The sequence below is a fragment of the Anguilla rostrata genome, chromosome 2, assembly GCF_018555375.3.
Source record: "Anguilla rostrata isolate EN2019 chromosome 2, ASM1855537v3, whole genome shotgun sequence".
NCBI lineage: Eukaryota > Metazoa > Chordata > Actinopteri > Anguilliformes > Anguillidae > Anguilla > Anguilla rostrata.
The window spans coordinates 70,475,632-70,494,385 of NC_057934.1; the positions used below are offsets into that span (position 1 = coordinate 70,475,632).

Genomic DNA, 18,754 nt, shown 5'->3' on the forward strand with positions numbered 1-18,754 from the left:
TAAAATTCTAAAAGCATCCCTCAAGTCTGTTCCTTCCAACATTTTTTTAGAGCGGTTCTTTCTCTCGTCATTAAAAAAGGTCTGTGTGAAAATATATCTTTCTCCTCGAACACCACATTAAAATCACCACACACCACAATCGGACACCCTGCACATAAAAAATTTCTAAGTTTGCTAAACAGTTGGGTTTTCTTCACTCTCTGGTGCAGTATATACATTAATTATTCTAATCTTTTTACTAAAAAGGTAACAGTCTAAAACCAATAACCTGCCTGGGATAATTTCCCGTTTTCTTGTAATCGCAAAAGGGGGTTTTCTAAACACATTCGGCGAAAAGTCTTATTATACACCATTTATCACCGGAAGTCCACAATTGGCTATTTAATTTCTATATCTGCTCAACTTCTTACAGCTTTGCAAATCATTTCGATACGGATTACCAAAACGTGCATAAACTTTTCATTTTCACAAACAGAAGAAGCCAAGTAGTAGGTACAGCCTTCACAATGTCAATATAGAGCGATGAGCTCGACATAGAGGAAATGCTGTTTTTCAGAGGAAATGCTGCGTTTCAGTGAAAATGTGGGCGGCTCTTAAAAGAGCCTTTGGGTAGTTCCGAAACTGATTTACTGGAAGAGAGGTTTACCCACCGAAGCCGTACAGAGTGCGACCCTGACGCTTCAGAGCATAAACCACATCCATAGCGGTGACGGTCTTTCTCTTGGCGTGCTCGGTGTAGGTGACTGCATCGCGGATAACGTTCTCCAAAAACACCTTAAGCACTCCTCGGGTCTCTTCGTAGATGAGACCTGAGATACGCTTGACTCCTCCACGGCGAGCCAAACGACGAATCGCAGGTTTAGTAATACCTTGGATGTTGTCACGGAGAACTTTGCGATGACGCTTAGCGCCTCCTTTTCCAAGACCTTTCCCGCCTTTTCCCCGACCACTCATTTTCTTCACACAAGAGCGAGTTCTTCACAACGAATTATGAACTCCAGCTGCATAAACACGCGTATGTATCTGCGCAACGACGACCTGATTGAAGCCACGTATCAACGAAAAGGCGGCTATAGCTAAAGCCCGCCTCCAGCACTCCCAGACTTCCGAGCGTTGGAGCACAGCGCACCAAACTAGTCATTTGAATATAAAAGACCAACAGAGCATATCGTCTACTTCTAAGATTATTAAAACTAGAGTTGATACAAATGAATATCACAAAGCTAGTACAGAACACTAGCATATCATAGTGGTCATTCTAGTAGTCTAGCGTAACTAAATGGTAAATGGACTGCATTTATATAGCGCTTTTATCCAAAGCGCTTTACAATTGATGCCTCTCATTCGCCGGAGCAGTTAGGGGTTAGGTGTCTTGCTCAAGGACACTTCGACATGCCCAGGGCGGGGTTTGAACCGGCAACCCTCCAACTGCCAGACAATCGGTTTTACCTCCTGAGCTATGTCGCCCCTAACTAAGTGTTATGAACTTAAACAGCATTTTAAAATACAATTAAGCTCCAATTGTGTCCAAATGAAATGTTCCAAAACAGATTAAAATAATTTTTATCCAACTGATTTATTTTTGTCCTTTTTTATTTTAACGTGCACATGTTACAATCAACACTGAATGCAAAAGTTCGTCTACTTACACCCATTTTTGTGGACTGCGTGTAAGTGAGAAATGTTTAATTATGTCCATTACAAGAATACTGTAGTTGATATATATTGATGGAGTTTGACGGGTTTCGCAAAAAGACGATTTGAGACACACCCATGTGGCTCACTGAAGAGAGAATACCAGGCCCTTTATTCACACCAGTGAATCTGTGAGCTACATTGCAGCATTAAATGTTCGAAGGAATTGGCAATCTAAGCACAAAAATCACATAAGCACACGCACAGACATAGATAAGAGATATTTGCTCTGACAAGAATTGAAGTGGCTCTTAAAAGAGCCTTTGTTGTATGGATTGCGTGCTGGCAAACTGTCTTAAGCGCGCTCTCCCCGGATGCGGCGGGCTAGCTGGATATCCTTGGGCATGATAGTCACTCTCTTGGCGTGAATTGCGCACAGATTGGTGTCCTCAAAGAGACCAACGAGATATGCCTCGCTAGCCTCCTGCAGAGCCATGACTGCTGAGCTTTGGAATCGGAGATCGGTCTTGAAATCCTGAGCGATCTCTCTCACAAGGCGCTGGAAGGGCAGTTTACGAATCAGTAGCTCAGTAGACTTCTGATAACGGCGGATTTCTCGCAGAGCCACAGTACCAGGCCTGTAGCGGTGAGGCTTCTTCACGCCGCCCGTTGCAGGCGCGCTCTTACGCGCCGCCTTCGTGGCAAGCTGTTTTCTGGGGGCTTTACCACCAGTTGACTTACGTGCGGTCTGCTTAGTTCTGGCCATTTCTTCTTATTCAAGACTCGGTTGTCAGAATGTAGCGCGATGCCGCCGACACACATTTAAAGCATACTAGCGAGGAGTTGATTGGATAGGATTTTACGGATCCTCATTGGCCCGGATCTTCCCTCCATTCAACGAGGCCATTGGATCGTTCCTTCCGTTTCCTTCCGTTTCCTCAGTCGCCAAAAATTTAAACTTTTTTCTTACCGCCTTGATTTTACATTACATTACAGGCATTTAGCAGACGCTCTTATCCAGAGCGACTTACTCAACTTTTTACATTGTATCCATTTATACAGCTGGATATATACTGAAGCAATGTAGGTTAAGTACCTTGCTCAAGTCTTTGCTACACTCCGTCTTCCGATTTACTCCAACGTCGTAAACAGCAATATTGCTAATGTGAGTAGAACATCTGAAAGATTTTTTACAAATAAAAATTATCCTCCCAGGGCATACGAAGCACATTTCGCAATTTGACATGCGACATTAATATGGTTAGTTAATGGAATAAGATTTATTCAATACAAAACTTTGATTAAACGTCCAATGTAAACAGTTTATGAATTCATTACCAAACGGTTAGTTGTAGTGGCCATGCGTCCACACTTCCATAGATTAGGCGACCGATTCACCTCAGTGGTTAATTTGATCAGTTAAACGCTTCGTATATGGGACTTTTATTCTTCATGGTTGTGCTATGCGTCTATCAATGCGAGCGAATAATCAGAGTAACTAAACTTTCCTTTTCAATGCATTTCTAATTGGTTTAATAGTATCACTTGAACACTTTTCACATCCGGTTTTCCACAATTTAATTAGTGGTGCAAATACGGTTTGGTTCCCAGAACCCAAAAACCATTGAACAATATTAAAATCGACAAGAAACTATCGTAAAGTTATGGTTGAAATGGAAATTGTGTTCTTGATACAGATTTAGTGGCTCTTAAAAGAGCCTTTGGGTGAATGGTCCTCGTGAGAGACAAATCACTTTGCCTTCACAGCCTTTTCGGTTTTCTTGGGGAGCAGAACAGCTTGGATGTTGGGCAGTACTCCGCCCTGGGCGATAGTGACGCCTCCGAGCAGTTTGTTCAGCTCTTCGTCATTACGCACTGCCAGCTGCAGATGTCTGGGAATGATGCGAGTTTTCTTGTTGTCGCGGGCCGCATTACCAGCCAGCTCCAGAATTTCAGCGGTCAGATACTCGAGCACAGCAGCCAGATAAACTGGAGCACCGGCACCAACGCGCTCGGCATAGTTTCCTTTACGCAGCAAGCGGTGAACGCGACCTACTGGAAACTGCAGTCCTGCCCTCGATGAACGAGTCTTAGCCTTCGCCCTCGCCTTACCGCCAGTTTTGCCCCGTCCACTCATTTTCACTCTTGTTCTATGAGGAGAGAAAAAAGAATAAGACGGAGTAGAGGAGTGTCACTCTTATAGCAACACTCTATTCACCCATTGGCTGCAGCGTTGGTGGAATGTTGTCCAATGAAATAGGAGGACAATTTTTACATGGCGCTCACAGCACAGTACTGAATTGAGTCTCATCGGTACTTTGTAAAAAGCGCTTAATTGAAATTTCAGGCATTATAAAGTTTGAATGCTTGAAAACCGGTAATTCAAGAAACAATCAAGCATGTCAACATATAAGACGAACACAAAAGTCTCGCGTTACTTCTATATATACATTAATGACCAAGGCACATTTTATAAACCGTATGCATTGTTTCCCCCTTTATGCAGAAATCATCTGGATTAATGGAATTGAGTCTGGTTAATACTTATTGTATCACAATTTCACTGCCAAAATGTGTATGATGGGTTCAAAAAATGTTTATAGCCTATATTTCACGTGAATTCCTCCGTTTATTTCCACATTAAACCCGTTTTTACTTTGACTCTATTTTTCTTTCTTTTCTGTCGATTTTATTCTCCTCCATAGTGATAGGGATTGCGCTCAATATCAAGTAACGTAACCGGTATATTGATATTCATTCATCTATAACAATCACCTATGAACCATTGAGTTTAGAGAGAGCAGAAGCCAGTTAGTTTGTTTGAACACAGAATACCAGTATAGTCCACATACGCGTAGATTGTAGTGGTGCCTGGATGCGTTTGTGCATGCCTCCAGATTAATATATATATATATATATATATGATACACACAGACGGCTGACAAGCTTTCTTCTTGAGTTCAATAGATATCCGCAACTAGACACATGGAAGAGCTTGTCACCAGGCATACAAGAACGAAATAATGAAACTTGCACTTTCAAGAAGCTGTGGATGGCTCTTAAAAGAGCCTTTGAACTTCGTAAATGTACGTTACAGTATATGCGTTCACTTCTTCTTGGGAGCCGCTTTCTTGGCTTTGGTGGTCTTAGGTTTGGCAACTTTTGGCTTGGCCGCCTTCGCTTTCTTAGGACTCTTGGCCGCCTTCTTGGCTGCTGCTGCCGGCTTCTTGGTTTTCTTCGGACTCTTGACCGGCTTCTTCGCCGCAGCTGTCGGCTTCTTGGGTTTCTTTGGGCTCTTCTTCGCCTTAGCTGCAGCGGGCTTCTTCTTCGGCGACTTCTTGGCCGCAGGCTTCTTCGCTGCTGCCTTTTTAACCGCAACGGGCTTCTTAGCTTTAGGAGCTGCTTTCTTAGCGGGTTTCTTTACACTCTCCTGTTTTTTATTGAGCTTAAATGAGCCAGATGCGCCGGTTCCCTTTGTCTGAAGCAAGGTCCCCTTGGTCACCAGGCTTCGAACAGCTAGCCTTACGCGTGAGTTGTTTTTCTCCACATCGTAGCCATTTGCGACCAGACCTTTCTTCAGCGCAGCCAGGGACACTCCGCTCCTCTCCTTGGAAGCAGAAATTACTTTCACAATCAACTGCCCAACGCTAGGCCCCGCATTTTTGGGCTTGCTTGCCGCTTTCTTCTTGGGAGCCTTAGCCGGAGCGGCGGCGGCTGGAGCTGGAGCAACTTCCGACATAATTCTTCAGTCAGATTTTCTCTAATCACGTTTGCAGTACTCAATACAATACCCTTTCGCTGTTCCCGCACAGGGGGCTGGACTTAAATGCTACATGAGGACCATGTAGACTCAACCAGCCCGGTGCAGTGTCTCGGCTCCTGAGAATTCGGTTCACTTGTGTTTTCTCTGCGTCAATATTGATAAAATAAAACACTGTACAGTTATTTTACTAGCAAAAAACGCAGGTAAACTTCAACAAAAGCCCTTCTGCCTACAAATTAACTTCTGTGCCCTGAACAGTGTAGCCGCGTTTTCTCCAGCCTGTCCAAAACATCGACACTGGTCACAGACAAGTACCTGTCAAAAGTGCTTCTCCTACACGATTCGTCTTTTAAAACCATCAAACATATCACACACGTTAAAAGTGTTCGTTCATTATTCACAGAAGCCCCGTGTGGAAACGGGAAAGGCTGAAAGACTCATGCAATACCGAAGTGAAGCGGTTGTGCAGGACTTCTAGTTCTGGCAGTAAAGCACAACGCAAGTCTTCGCTGAGATTCATCACCGTTACACATCAACGTTTGCTGAACCAGCCATTATGGTTTATAAAAAATAAATAAAATAAAAAAACATTGTTTAGCTTATTATACCGAGACTAATGTATTTTCTCTATTGTCATTAATATACTGCTATGTAAATTAATCCGCGTTTTCATGTAACTTCTTTCGGACGTGCCCATGCAGTGCCTAAATGTACGCTCTTCAGACGCCTGATATCCCTATGGGTGATCACATTTTAGGTCATAAAACGTGTGAAACCTTCCCCTTGCATCCATAAAATTAGAAGAAATTGGTCGCCTTTGGGGGGTGGGGGGGTAATTGTCAAAATTTAAATAGTGAAAACGAAAGTAATAAAATCTAAAAGATGATTATTTTGTGAGCAAAAAAAAAAAACAAACAAAAGACAAATCAGTCCTTGCAGAAATCATAAACTTAAATAAAAGGCTGAAGTTTGAGTTGGAACTGCTGGATTTCTATCGAACCAATTTTTTTAGGATATTGAAAGCATTTACTATAGTTCCATCATTTGGATTTTGTGCTGTAAGAGATAAGAACACAATGCAGGTTTATTTTTCATTTGCCTTGGGTGGGATTCAATCGATATTTGTCCAACTTTGACTGGCAATGAAAAGCAAGAATTTCTTTCTCTTTTGTTCACCTTTTGGCGACATAGCTCAGGAGGTAAGACCAATTGTCTGGCACTCGGAGGGTTGCCGGTTCAAACCCCGCCCTGGGCATGTCGAAGTGTCCTTGAGCAAGACACCTAACCCCTAACCCCCAACTGCTCTGGCGAATGAGAGGCATCAATTGTAAAGCGCTTTGGATAAAAGCGCTATATAAATGCAGTCCATTTACCATCCATTTACCATTTTGTCAATACAGGCTTTACACCTAGTTTTCATTTTTACAATACATATTGCCATCCAATGAAATTCTTTGAGTTGTTTCGGTATGTTGTCCATAACACATCCATATTTGATAACATTAAGATTAATATTAATACTGAAACCAATAGGCATTTTTTAAAAATCTTTTGCAATCCAGTAATATGTGATTTATTGTTTCTTGCTCAGTGCACTCAGACAGTCAGTGGTTTTAACAAAACAGTGGTTTTATTTATCCCCCCCACCCCCACAGCATGGTGAGTTCAGCAATTGCTTCAACTAATTGACCAGACTGAATTGTGAAGTAATATGTCATGTGTGTGTCATTTTAAAAATGTAAGTACAAATGTTGATTGAGCACAGGCTTTTCTCTTTGCACTCTTCATTTTACACTAGTGGCTTAGTTTCAATAACTATTTTCAGCATTTAAGTAATTGACTGTTTTCAGCTGTAGGTCTCAGTTTACAAATGCTAAATAACCAGTTTGCCACAGCACATTACCAAAAACAGATTTTGTCACCTGGAAGATTTCAGAGAAACTCCTTACAAGAATATAGAATATTCATACTTTTGATTATATTTGATTATAAAGGTTTGATGTGTGACATCAGGAGGGTAAATGATTATCTAATTATGATAAACAATTTGTCAAAGCCAGCAATCACTGGAAAATGCCAGTTGCTTAAATTTTGAGATGCAATATATTTAAACTGGTTCTTAGCTAAAACTATGCATTTAATCATAAATACAATAATATACAAAGGTTCAGCCGCTTCTTGTCAAATGGCACATTGCGATGAATATTGAATATTTCAGTGAAACGTTACCACAAACACCGGAGGCCGCCGCCCAGCCCCCACAGATATCAGCACAGCAGAATCTTTGGTCATTTATCAGAAACCGCAGGCCCACACCATAGCACCGTGTCCTTGTGTATTTTAGGATTGGAACGGTTTACTTTATGGTTTCATATTCTAGGCTGGCATAAATTCATTTGCTTGTACCGCTTTCTTGAGGTAGTCACGAATCTAAGGTTACACAGCATACTGTAGCACGGTTTCTCAAAGCTCCGTTGGGTGCACTTGGTTCTGCTGTATTGTTAAATCTCCCTAAAATAGGTCGATTGTCCCATTAACTAAAGCTGGACTTCAATATAGAATTTCGGACGCAAGCATCTGCGCACGTCCACATCAAAGGATTGGGAGAACAGACTTCGGCATATGCATGCAACTCCGCCGGCTGAGTTACAAAATAAGCTCGGCTCCACACTGAACATCAATGAAAGTATTTTTGCCTCCCGTGAGAGTGTGGGTGGCTCTTAAAAGAGCCTTTGGGTTAAGATTCGTTGCACGTCAGTTTACTTGGAGCTAGTATACTTTGTAACGGCCTTGGTGCCCTCAGACACTGCGTGTTTGGCCAGCTCTCCTGGCAACAGAAGGCGCACAGCGGTTTGAATCTCCCTTGAAGTGATGGTAGAACGCTTGTTGTAGTGAGCCAGACGGGAAGACTCACCAGCAATGCGCTCAAAAATATCATTAACAAAGGAGTTCATGATGCCCATGGCCTTTGATGAAATGCCAGTATCAGGATGCACTTGCTTCAAAACCTTGTACACGTAGATAGCGTAGCTCTCCTTCCTAGACTTTCTGCGTTTTTTTCCTCCCTTCCCAGCGGTCTTGGTGACAGCTTTCTTAGAACCCTTCTTGGGCGCGGATTTCGCTGGCTCAGGCATTCTTGCAAATTCAGAAACGAAGTGATACCGGCTAAGCCGTTCTCCTTCCATATAAACGGTCCGTATGCAAATGTTCAGACCTGGTTTAAGATGACGTCAGACCAATTCTCATTGGAGGCCGCTTGTACTGCAACTGTTGTTGGCTGATTTTTCAAATTCTATTGGCGGAAATTCGCGGGCTTTAAAACCATTGATCAAGTTTTACACAAAGGATTTTTTTCATTCTCCCGCATTTTTCTAGTAATCGCACAGAGAGCAAAAAATCAGTGGCAATCGGTTACATTCTAAACCAAGTCCATTTTTATCTCCATTTTTACATTACAGTTATTTAAACACACATCACTTGCTTCTAACGTTGTCTGAAGAAAGCGTTAACACGTTTGCAATCTGGCATTCGTCCTGCCGAAACAATACCCATATGCCTATATATAAATGGAGGCATTGTCTAAACGTTGGAGATACCTTGTAGAATACAGATTTAAGCCCAATTCTTCAGTGAAAACACGCTGGCAATTATATGTGTGAGTGTGCTATATATATATATGTGTGTGTGTGTGTATATGTATATATAATGTCATTTTATTTCATTGTAAATAGTTTTTTGTTTCTGTAATGTTGTACAGAACCATTAAATGTCTTGTCTTTTCGCCTCAGGTCGTGTTAGCTTTTGAGGGCTTTTTAATAACTTTACTGATTTTAGCTTTTGACAGTGCTGATCACAGTGTCCTTCTTCTACTACCTCAGGCCGTGGGTGGGGTGGAGGGATCTGGATGTGTGTCCTCAGGATCAGCCTCAAAATCCTTACTAACAATACTAGACATGATTCAGACTCGAGCAGTGAGAATGTCTTGTGCAGCAGTTAAAAATACATCAGTGCCACCCTTGAAAGTGGAGATGCTATGGAGGCGATAAGATTCAAGATTCAATACTTTAATGCCGTACAACTTAGTTGTTAGGAATTTGCCTCGGTGTGCTCATGACAGAACAACAAACAATCACAGCCAAACAGTCAAGACACATAATAAGAAAAGAAACACGTAACACATAACCCCCACCCCATAGAGCATTACATAGATCCGTGGATGTAAGAGTTTAACAGTCCAAGAGGAAAGTCCAGTGCAAAATATGAATAAAGTGACGGGTGCTTTAAAATAGGGTGCAAAGAAACGTGGTTAATATGTAGGGTTTAGGGCCTGTTAAGTGAGGCAATTGTTAGCAGAAAAATACGTTTGGGGAAAAGAGGGTATAACCGTCAGACCACACCCAGTAGGTGGCGTTAATGTACCAAACGAAACGTGCGAGTGGTATCATTCGGTGCCGAGAATTAGTGCATTACGTTAAACAAACGGTGTAGCCCAACTGAAGTAAAGTCAGCATTAATAAGGGTAAGTTGTTCTCCTCCTGTAAATATCGATGCTTTATCAGTTCTATTAGTTTTATTTACCAGGAAGCTTTTCTCGGCGTTTGCACAAGTGTGGCAATGGCTGCAAAATAAACGTGATTGTAGAATTCATTTTCGAGTTTGCTAAATGTGTAAGATGTCGCTACCCTTTCGATTGTCTGATTTCGATTGGCGTCTGTATGGTTCTTTTTAGTCATAATGTACAATGCAATTTGAGTTCATTTTTAGCGAAGTAGCCACGTTATGAGTATCCCCGGCCATTGCTTGTGAACTAAACAGTGCTGTGATGTGATTTGATGAAAAAAAATGCTGGAGAACCTGTAACTGTTAGAGCATAACAAAACAAGCGGAGATTAGAAACTAAATTCAATTGGGGCAATTCAGCATGTTGTCAACAACCGGGTTTGCACGGGATTAAAATATACTTCATGTGCAAATGAAAATTTACTAAAATAACCCCAACCCCGCGAACTAGTTTAAAAACTATGACTTCTTGCACAAACTATATTGGCAATCTCTGTTTTTACCATTGTCAGTAGCCTACATGGACGACGGGACGCCGCTATTTTCAATGGGTGAGATTTGAGGCCAATCCCATACGGTCTATGGGCCAATCGTATTCCTGTCTGATCGGCCTCGTGCAGTGAATATGGGAACACTAAAGATATCAGCTGAATAATGTTAAAGTTTAAAATGCGTGTATTAAGTTCAACACACATTTGTTTGTGTTTGTGTGTGTGTGTGTGTGTAGAACTTAATAATAAGAATAATAAAGTAATGACTTATACAAAAGTATAAGCTAGCTAATTCGCAGCATTTTGCTATTCTGCTTTTCTCGGTTGTTAGCTTGATAAATAGGCTACAGTCGCCTATATTTTGTATATTTAATTATGATATTTCGACGATGTGAATGAAAATTCACTAAGATGTGTCAAATTTCGTATAGGACATGAACAGCAGCACTTCTAGGTCTTGCTCATTCGGTACACGTTCTCACTTTCTGTCTAGTGGTGAAAAAATGTATAAAACATTGCTGCGCTGGTTCCCCTTAATAAAGGTTGTTTGGTTTGTCTGCAACAAACTTAAGTACAAGTTGTTTTCTTCTAATGCTTGCGATGACCTTTTGACACATTTCCGCTTTGTGGTTTGTAGTAGCAGTACTTCCTTATTGCAGTCTTGTACACCATTTTTTTCCACCCATTCCTGGATTCTGTGGGATTTTTCTGGATTGTGGTCTACTGTGGGGGAAAAATCATTTTCTTTTGGAAGAGGAAACCTTCTGGAATAGTTGTTTTTACATGCAGGTCATTATTTGCTTTTGAGTTACACTTCTTGTGTACATGGCAAATTTAAATTTCCCAAATGAAATCATTTACCATATGTATTTTGTTCTCTACCTAACAACAACTGTTTTGCTGAAGGTGATGAGACATAAACCTTTATTAATTATGCAAGACCTTCTTAATTCAGCCTTTTGCTTTTGTTTTTGTAATGTTTCTGTCATTGTCCTGGGTCTTCAAAAAAATGAATTCAAATCAATTTTTTTGTATAGCGGTTTTATAGAGATACTGTCACTAGTGGAAATACCCATTTCCTCGAAGCGTTTTGGAAATGTGTTATAAAAAAAAAAAAAAAAAAAAAAATATATATATATATATATATATATATATATATATTTGTAACTTCTCAATAATGCGTTCTTGAATAGTAAGTATTACTGGCGTATCATATTTGCTTTATTCCTTCATAAATAAGGAGGACAACCAGGGCTTGGTAGTGTCTCGGTACACTTTTGATCCCCCCTGTATCTTTGCTTGGTGTACTTGAGAAGTTTCAGTTGCTGTGCGATAAATCTTTATATTGATCGTCGTTGCTACATTGGGTAGCCTGTACAGACAGAGTGATGAGGTACGTGAGATTAGGTGGCCTTTTTTTGTGTAGATTTTTGGATGATATAGACTGCTTTACAGTATTATAAGCCGCGTTTCCACCGCAGGAACTATACCCCGGAACTAGGAACCTTTTGAGGAACTCAGTGCGTTTCCACCGCAGGAACTAGGGTCTAAATTTAGTTCTGAGGGCTTTGTTTTACCCCCCAAAAGGTTCCTGCTTGGGGGGTAGTACTTTCCGAAAGTACAGGAACCTTTTGGGTGGAGCTTGCAGCGCTGAACATTTCTGATTGGTCGAGTACTCACGGGATTTTTTTGTCTATTTTCAGGCGCCATGTTTGAAAATATGCAGGCACAAACCAATTTATTTTCATAATAACTTCAAATCAAACTTGTATGTTATGCGGCGCAGTAGCCTACTTTTGGTTATAGCCTGCCAACGTCTTGGAATTATAACGTGTTGCTCTTCTGTTCTTTTCTTGCTTTAGTATTCGTTTTATAAAATGCTAAGCATTTGTGCTGGGACAGCATATTACGTACTAAAACATTCAAACGGATTAATTCGGTTGCTGAATATTTTCTTCCGGATTTTCTTAGCCCGTTGTAATTGATTCAAAAGGTTTGATACAGTTATGTGAGGTATGCGGTAGTTCTGCGTAATTCACATTGGTGATACAGTAAAAGCAAACTGGAAATCACCTTCCGCACTTTTTGTCAGGGTAAAATAACAGGTTAATTCTAGTAATCGTACCTTTAGCTTTTTCAGACTGCCGTAATTTTACTCTGCCATTCTTCAATTCCACAAAAAGACCAGGAAGACTATGGACTAATTTATGGTGTATGGTTCGCATCTGGAGGGAACACTTCGCTGCTCGGCTAGCAGTAACTTCGAAGGAAAACAAACGGTGGCTGTACCACTACTAATTTAAATTTTCACCCAAGTCCGAGTTTTCGTTCTATTCTTGTCATTTTGACGATGAAAAAGTAATCAAACAGCAAATTGTTTACAACATGTGCATGTTTTCTGCTGTTGTTGCCAGTTAGCCTATATTGGAAATGTTACATTACATTACAGGCATCTGGCAGACGCTCTTATCCAGAGCGACGTACAACAAAGTGTATAACCATAACCAGGAACAAGTATGACGAAACCCCTAGCGAGAAGTACCGGTCCAAGTACAGGGAACAACCGCATAGTTCAACTTGGACCCTGATGGTTAAACTGATTAACACTAACAACGAGAACGGCAACAACGCAATCTATGGAAAAATAAAAATAAATAAAAATACAAGTAGACGTTAAGACAGTTGATGTGCCTAAGTCACCTATGAAACAGCTGCCTAGTTACAACCCTAAGTTTAGTCATTTACAGGGGGGAGGGAGGGATGGGGAGAGGTGCAGCCTGAAGAGGTGGGTCTTCAGTCGTCGTTTGAAATGGGTCACAGTCTCAGCTGTTCTGACCTCCACAGGGAGGTCATTCCACCATCGTGGGGCCAGAACAGACAGGAGACGTGTTCTGGAAGTGCAGGTGCGAAGAGGGGGAGGTGCTAGGCGTCCTGAGGTAGCAGAACGGAGGGATCTGGCTGGCATGTAGGGTTTGAGTGCATGCATTCTGTGAATGTGAATGCATTCTGTCGCTTCGGATGTCAAGACATGAAAGCGAATGTTCGCATAAAAACATAATGAATGTGTTTGAGAGGATATATAAAACAGTTACAATCTGACTATTGGTCTGTTATATCCTATTTGTTGCATAACGGTCCAAGTTCAACTACCAACGACAGTTTTGCTGACAGCGGTAAAATATGCCCAAACGGCTGCAGAAGAATATTTCAATTCCATGTGATTAAATCGATAAAAATCAATAAATACAGAAGTAACCATACATAGTCATTGTTGGTAACCCGTTGTATATAAGTGGAATAAACCCCTCCGGGCTGTCCCGGTTATTAGAAAATAATGTAGGCTACTTTGGTGGTAGTATGGGGTTACAGAAGAAATATGACAGATGGACCGACGACAACGCCGCTTTTTCACACGTCAGTGGGCTAATTTGCCTAATCTTCGTGGGACTTTAGACCCCGGTGGAAACGCAGACAACCATTGGCTGAAGGAACCTATAAGTTCCTGGTAAAGTAGTTCCTGGGACTGAAAGTTCCGGGTAATTTTGGTGGAAACGCGGCTATAGATGCCAGTTTTGAGAGTTTCATGCATTGTGGTGGTCGGATAATTTTTAATAATGTTGTATTGTGTGTTGTCAGTGATTACATTTATGTAGAATGTGTTTGCTGCTGCAGCAGGACCTGTTTGATTAAGGCTAACTCCCTTCCCCTGTGTCCCTCCAGGAGCTGCACGTCTGCTGTACTTTTGAGCCGCAGTATGATGCAGGCAGGAGTCTGTCTGAGACAGGACACTGAGACAACACTACCAGAGCTCACTGAGCAGCACAGGACCAGACAGAAAGAAGAGGAACTCAGTGGACTGGAGCCTGTCCACATGGCAGAGTCAGAGACAGAGTGTGCTGCACCTGGATTCAGCACACTGGAGCCAGAGTGTGTTACCGCACACAGTGGGGTCAGTGATGTACACCACACACACACATCACTTACTAAAACAGAAACTGATTTGGGCTCCACCCACACTGGGGATCTTAAGACCGAGAGCCTTGACAGTACAGAGCTGGGATGTGTAACCCATCTGCATCCTGACCAAATCAAAACTGAGGCTGATGATGGAGGATACCTTAAGACAGAACATATCAGTGACTTGAATGATTTAAAATGTGTTCATATTAAATTTGATAAGATTGAATCCAGTGAAATTTTAGTGAGTGATCTCATGAATACTGTGATGAATGGGGCTGGTGTTGGTCACAAAGGCCAGACTGAATCAGGCCAATGTGCAGGACAGCCAAGCCCAAACTGTAAAAAAGAGGAACCTTACGGCCTACTGACCCATTGTGGAGACTTAAATGATCACTGTGACATGAACAGTGAAAATAATCTGACCAGAATTGTCCAGAAAGGTGCAAATAGTAGCAACAAACATGCAAACTGTCAAAGAACAAATGTGATCATTGAACCCATGATAATTCAATCAAGTAAAACACAAAGCCTTTTGAAAATCTTTCAAAAAAAGGCTGTGCATACAAATGAAGGTCAAATTCATGCAGGTCAAAAGCCATACAAATGTACACAATGTGAGAAGTGTTTTACTACAAAATATTATTTAAGTGTACACCAGAGAATTCATACAGGTGAGAAGCCATACAAATGTACACAATGTGAGAAGTGTTTTACTACAAAATATTATTTAAGTGTACACCAGAGAATTCATACAGGTGAGAAGCCATACAAATGTACACAATGTGAGAAGTGTTTTACTACAAAAAATTATTTAAGTGTACACCAGAGAATTCATACAGGTGAGATGCCTTACCAGTGTGTACATTGTGGGAAGTGCTTTCCTGCGAAGTTTCTATTAAATCACCACCTGAGGGTTCATACAGAAGAAAAGCCATACAATTGTACACAATGTGAAAAGTGTTTTAAATCAAAATCTGATTTAAGTGTACACCAGAGAATTCACACAGGCGAGAAGCCTTACCAGTGTGTACATTGCGGGAAGTGCTTGTCCACAAAGTATCTATTAAAATGCCACTGGACAACTCATACAGGTGAGAAGCCATACAAATGTACACAATGTGAGAAGTGTTTTAATACAAAATCTTATTTAAATGTACACCAGAGAATTCATACAGGCGAGAAGCCTTACCAGTGTGTACATTGTGGGAAATGCTTTTCCAAAAAGTATCTATTAAAATGCCACTGGACAATTCATACAGGTGAGAAGCCATACAAATGTACACAATGTGAGAAGTGTTTTAGTACAAAATCTTATTTAAGTGTACACCAGAGAATTCATACAGGCGAGAAGCCTTACCAGTGTGTACATTGTGGGAAATGCTTTTCCAAACAGTATTTATTAAAATGCCACTGGCCAATTCATACAGGTGAGAATCCATACAAATGTACACAATGTGAGAAGTGTTTTAGTACAAAATCTTATTTAAATGTACACCAGAGAATTCATACAGGCGAGAAGCCTTACCAGTGTGTACATTGTGGGAAATGCTTTTCCAAACAGTATTTATTAAAATGCCACTGGCCAATTCATACAGGTGAGAAGCCATACAAATGTACACAATGTGAGAAGTGTTTTAGTACAAAATCTTATTTAAGTGTACACCAGAGAAGTCATACAGGCGAGAAGCCTTACAAATGTACACAATGTGAGAAGTGTTTTAAATCAAAATCTGATTTAAATGTACACCAGAGAAGTCATACAGGTGAGAAGCCATACAAATGTACGCAATGTGAGAAGTGTTTTAAATCAAAATATGATTTAAATGTACACCAGAGAAGTCATACAGGTGAGAAGCCTTACAAATGTACACAATGTGAGAAGTGTTTTAAAAGAAAAGCTAATTTAAATACACACTTGACAGTTCATACAGGTGAAAAGCCCTACAAATGTACTCTTTGTGAGAAGTGTTTTGCAAGTAAGTGTCATTTACGTAGACACCTGAGATTTCACAAAGATAAAAAAGCATACAAGTGTACACAGTGTGGGAAGGGTTTTTCTGGAAAGTCTCATTTGAATATACACCAGAGAATTCATATTGGTGAAGAGCCTTACAATTGTACACAGTGTGGGAAGGGCTTTTCTGTGCTATCTAATTTAAATGCCCACAAAAGAATTCATACCGTTGAAAAGCCCTACAAATGCATTTCTTGTGGGAAGTGCTTTTCCACAATATCTCATTTAAATCAACACCTGAGAATTCATACAGGTGAGAAGCCTCACAAGTGTACACAGTGCGGGAAGGGCTTTTCCACAATATCTCATTTAAATCAACACCTGAGAATTCATACAGGTGAGAGGCCTCACAAGTGTACACAGTGTGGGAAGGGCTTTTCCAAAATATCTCATTTAAATCAACACCTGAGAATTCATACAGGTGAGAAGCCTCACAAGTGTACACAGTGCGGGAAGGGCTTTTCCCAAACAGCTCATTTAAATCGACACCTGAGAATTCATACAGGTGAGAGGCCTCACAAGTGTACACAGTGCGGGAAGGGCTTTTCTGAAGTTGGTCACTTAAAAATACACCTGAAGATTCATTCAAGGGAAAAGCCCTAAACATCGAAGTGTGGTAAGGGCTTTTCCACACTGCCTCATGCCAACATGGAATTCATACAGGTGAAAAGCTCTGCAAATGCATTAATTGTGCTTCTCCCAAATATTTAAGTAACCACCTGAGAATTCGTGTTCTCTGTGTGGGAAGTGCTTTTCCAAAGCAAGTGCATGACATTTTCACTAAATGCTTCATACCGATGTACAGTGTGGGGTGTGTTTAACTTGCCACAAAAGCAGTCACACAGCCAAATTGCGTACAAACGTTTTCAGTGTAGGGATTGTTTTTCCGAAGGAAGTGAGTTAAATTGCCACCACGTACTGTGCATAATGTTAGTTTTTGATTATCATGGCAAAGGTCAACTCCTACAAATAAATAGCCTGACAAATGTATTCATTGTGTTTGATGAAAGCATCTATTACATGATGTAGTTTGCATAGGAAGCATTCCAGATGTCCATCAAATTTTCAAGAGTAACCTTAGAACTCACGAACATCCCTTCACTATTATTGAATGAACCATCCCGTTGTAATTTCCATATTTTTATTTTGTGGGTGTTTAATTTGAATTCAAGGAATGAGGAAAAAGTTGGTACCCCAACAATTTTGGAGTGTTTGTTGTTGTGCATTTCTTATTTGTAAAATGTAATTCCTTGTAGATTGAAGGGTGGTATTTTGCGATGATGAAATTGACTGCAACGTAATTTGTTTGAAAGAACTGAAATCTGTTTGGATATACTGTCAAAAGAAACATGGTTTTGTGTATTGCAAACGTTTTCTGAAAATAAACTTACTGCCATTTCCAATTATTTTACTGCCACTTCAGAAGCTGTAATGTGCGTGCCAGTTAAAGCTGATTATTACATTACATTACATTACAGGCATTTGGCAGACGCTCTTATCCAGAGCGACGTACAACAAAGTGTATAACCATAACCAGGAACAAGTATGACGAAACCCTAGAGAGAAGTACCGGTCCAAGTACAGGAACACCGCAAGTTCAACTTGGACCTGATGGTTAACGTAACACTAACAACGAGAACGGCAACAACGCAATTATGGAAATAAAATAAAAAATCAAGTAGTTAAGACAGTTGATGCGCCTAAGTTACCTATGAACAGCTGCCTAGTTACAACCCTAGTTTAGTCATTACAGGGGGAAGGGGGGATGGGAGAGGTGCACTGAAGAGGGTCTTCAGTCGCGTTGAATGGGACACAGTCTCGCTGTTCTGACCTCCACAGGGAGGTCATCCACATCGTGGCCAGAACAACAGGAGACGTGTTCTGGAAGTGCAGGTGCGAGAGGGGAGGTGCTAGGCGTCCTGAGGTAGCAGAACGGAGGGATCTGGCTGGCATGTAGGGTTTGAATATCTTGTGGAGTATGCTGGGGCTGATCCCTTGATGCCTGGTATGCTAGGACCAAGTTTTAAATTTGATGCGAGTATAACAGCAGCCAGTGGAGGGTGTAGAGCAGTGGAAGTTACGTGGGAGTGTCTGGGGAGGTTGAAGACCAGACGAGCCGCAGCATTCTGAATGAGCTGCAGGGGTCTGGTGGCAGATGCCGGTAGTCCAGCCAGAAGAGAGTTGACGTATTAGACCTCACACAGTAGAAATATCATTTGAGCATCTTTGTTTCTCTCTTAATTTTTCACCATTGCACTGTCGATTTGGCCTCTGCGAAAGACCTTGTAAATTCCCTGTTCAAGATGGCTCTGATGAACATATGTTCTCTTT

At 41.0% G+C, this 18,754-nt stretch overlaps 6 protein-coding genes across 6 annotated transcripts; 1 reads left to right on the forward strand and 5 right to left on the reverse strand.

The window, feature by feature from the left end:
* Positions 1 to 585: 585 nt before the first annotated feature.
* LOC135249346 (histone H4) lies at positions 586 to 998 on the reverse strand. The gene has a single exon (XM_064324887.1). The coding sequence runs from the start codon at positions 952 to 954 to the stop codon at positions 643 to 645; it is 312 nt and encodes a 103-aa protein (XP_064180957.1). The 5' UTR covers positions 955 to 998; the 3' UTR covers positions 586 to 642.
* Positions 999 to 1,938: 940 nt separating this feature from the next.
* Positions 1,939 to 2,715, reverse strand: LOC135249335 (histone H3). The gene has a single exon (XM_064324872.1). It carries the CDS (start codon positions 2,399 to 2,401, stop codon positions 1,991 to 1,993), a length of 411 nt encoding a protein of 136 aa, XP_064180942.1. The 5' UTR covers positions 2,402 to 2,715; the 3' UTR covers positions 1,939 to 1,990.
* A 618-nt stretch (positions 2,716 to 3,333) lies between these two features.
* Positions 3,334 to 4,187, reverse strand: LOC135249337 (histone H2A). The gene has a single exon (XM_064324877.1). The coding sequence runs from the start codon at positions 3,770 to 3,772 to the stop codon at positions 3,386 to 3,388; it is 387 nt and encodes a 128-aa protein (XP_064180947.1). The 5' UTR covers positions 3,773 to 4,187; the 3' UTR covers positions 3,334 to 3,385.
* Positions 4,188 to 4,687: 500 nt separating this feature from the next.
* On the reverse strand, positions 4,688 to 5,728 carry LOC135249329 (histone H1-like). The gene has a single exon (XM_064324864.1). The coding sequence runs from the start codon at positions 5,372 to 5,374 to the stop codon at positions 4,742 to 4,744; it is 633 nt and encodes a 210-aa protein (XP_064180934.1). The 5' UTR covers positions 5,375 to 5,728; the 3' UTR covers positions 4,688 to 4,741.
* Positions 5,729 to 8,110: 2,382 nt separating this feature from the next.
* LOC135249344 (histone H2B-like) lies at positions 8,111 to 8,541 on the reverse strand. Its single transcript, XM_064324885.1, has one exon. The coding sequence runs from the start codon at positions 8,530 to 8,532 to the stop codon at positions 8,158 to 8,160; it is 375 nt and encodes a 124-aa protein (XP_064180955.1). The 5' UTR covers positions 8,533 to 8,541; the 3' UTR covers positions 8,111 to 8,157.
* Positions 8,542 to 9,819: 1,278 nt separating this feature from the next.
* Positions 9,820 to 17,829, forward strand: LOC135249295 (zinc finger protein 271-like). The gene is made up of 2 exons (XM_064324802.1): positions 9,820 to 9,917; positions 14,170 to 17,829. Exon 2 carries the CDS (start codon positions 14,204 to 14,206, stop codon positions 17,024 to 17,026), a length of 2,823 nt encoding a protein of 940 aa, XP_064180872.1. The 5' UTR covers positions 9,820 to 9,917; positions 14,170 to 14,203; the 3' UTR covers positions 17,027 to 17,829.
* The last annotated feature ends 925 nt before the right edge of the window (positions 17,830 to 18,754 follow it).

Coding starts and splice junctions, on each gene's coding strand:
- LOC135249344 (XM_064324885.1), bottom strand. CDS start 8,532: ATGCCTGAGCCAGCGAAATCCGCGCCCAAGAAGGGTTCTAAGAAAGCT.
- LOC135249337 (XM_064324877.1), bottom strand. CDS start 3,772: ATGAGTGGACGGGGCAAAACTGGCGGTAAGGCGAGGGCGAAGGCTAAG.
- LOC135249335 (XM_064324872.1), bottom strand. CDS start 2,401: ATGGCCAGAACTAAGCAGACCGCACGTAAGTCAACTGGTGGTAAAGCC.
- LOC135249346 (XM_064324887.1), bottom strand. CDS start 954: ATGAGTGGTCGGGGAAAAGGCGGGAAAGGTCTTGGAAAAGGAGGCGCT.
- LOC135249329 (XM_064324864.1), bottom strand. CDS start 5,374: ATGTCGGAAGTTGCTCCAGCTCCAGCCGCCGCCGCTCCGGCTAAGGCT.
- LOC135249295 (XM_064324802.1), top strand. CDS start 14,204: ATGATGCAGGCAGGAGTCTGTCTGAGACAGGACACTGAGACAACACTA.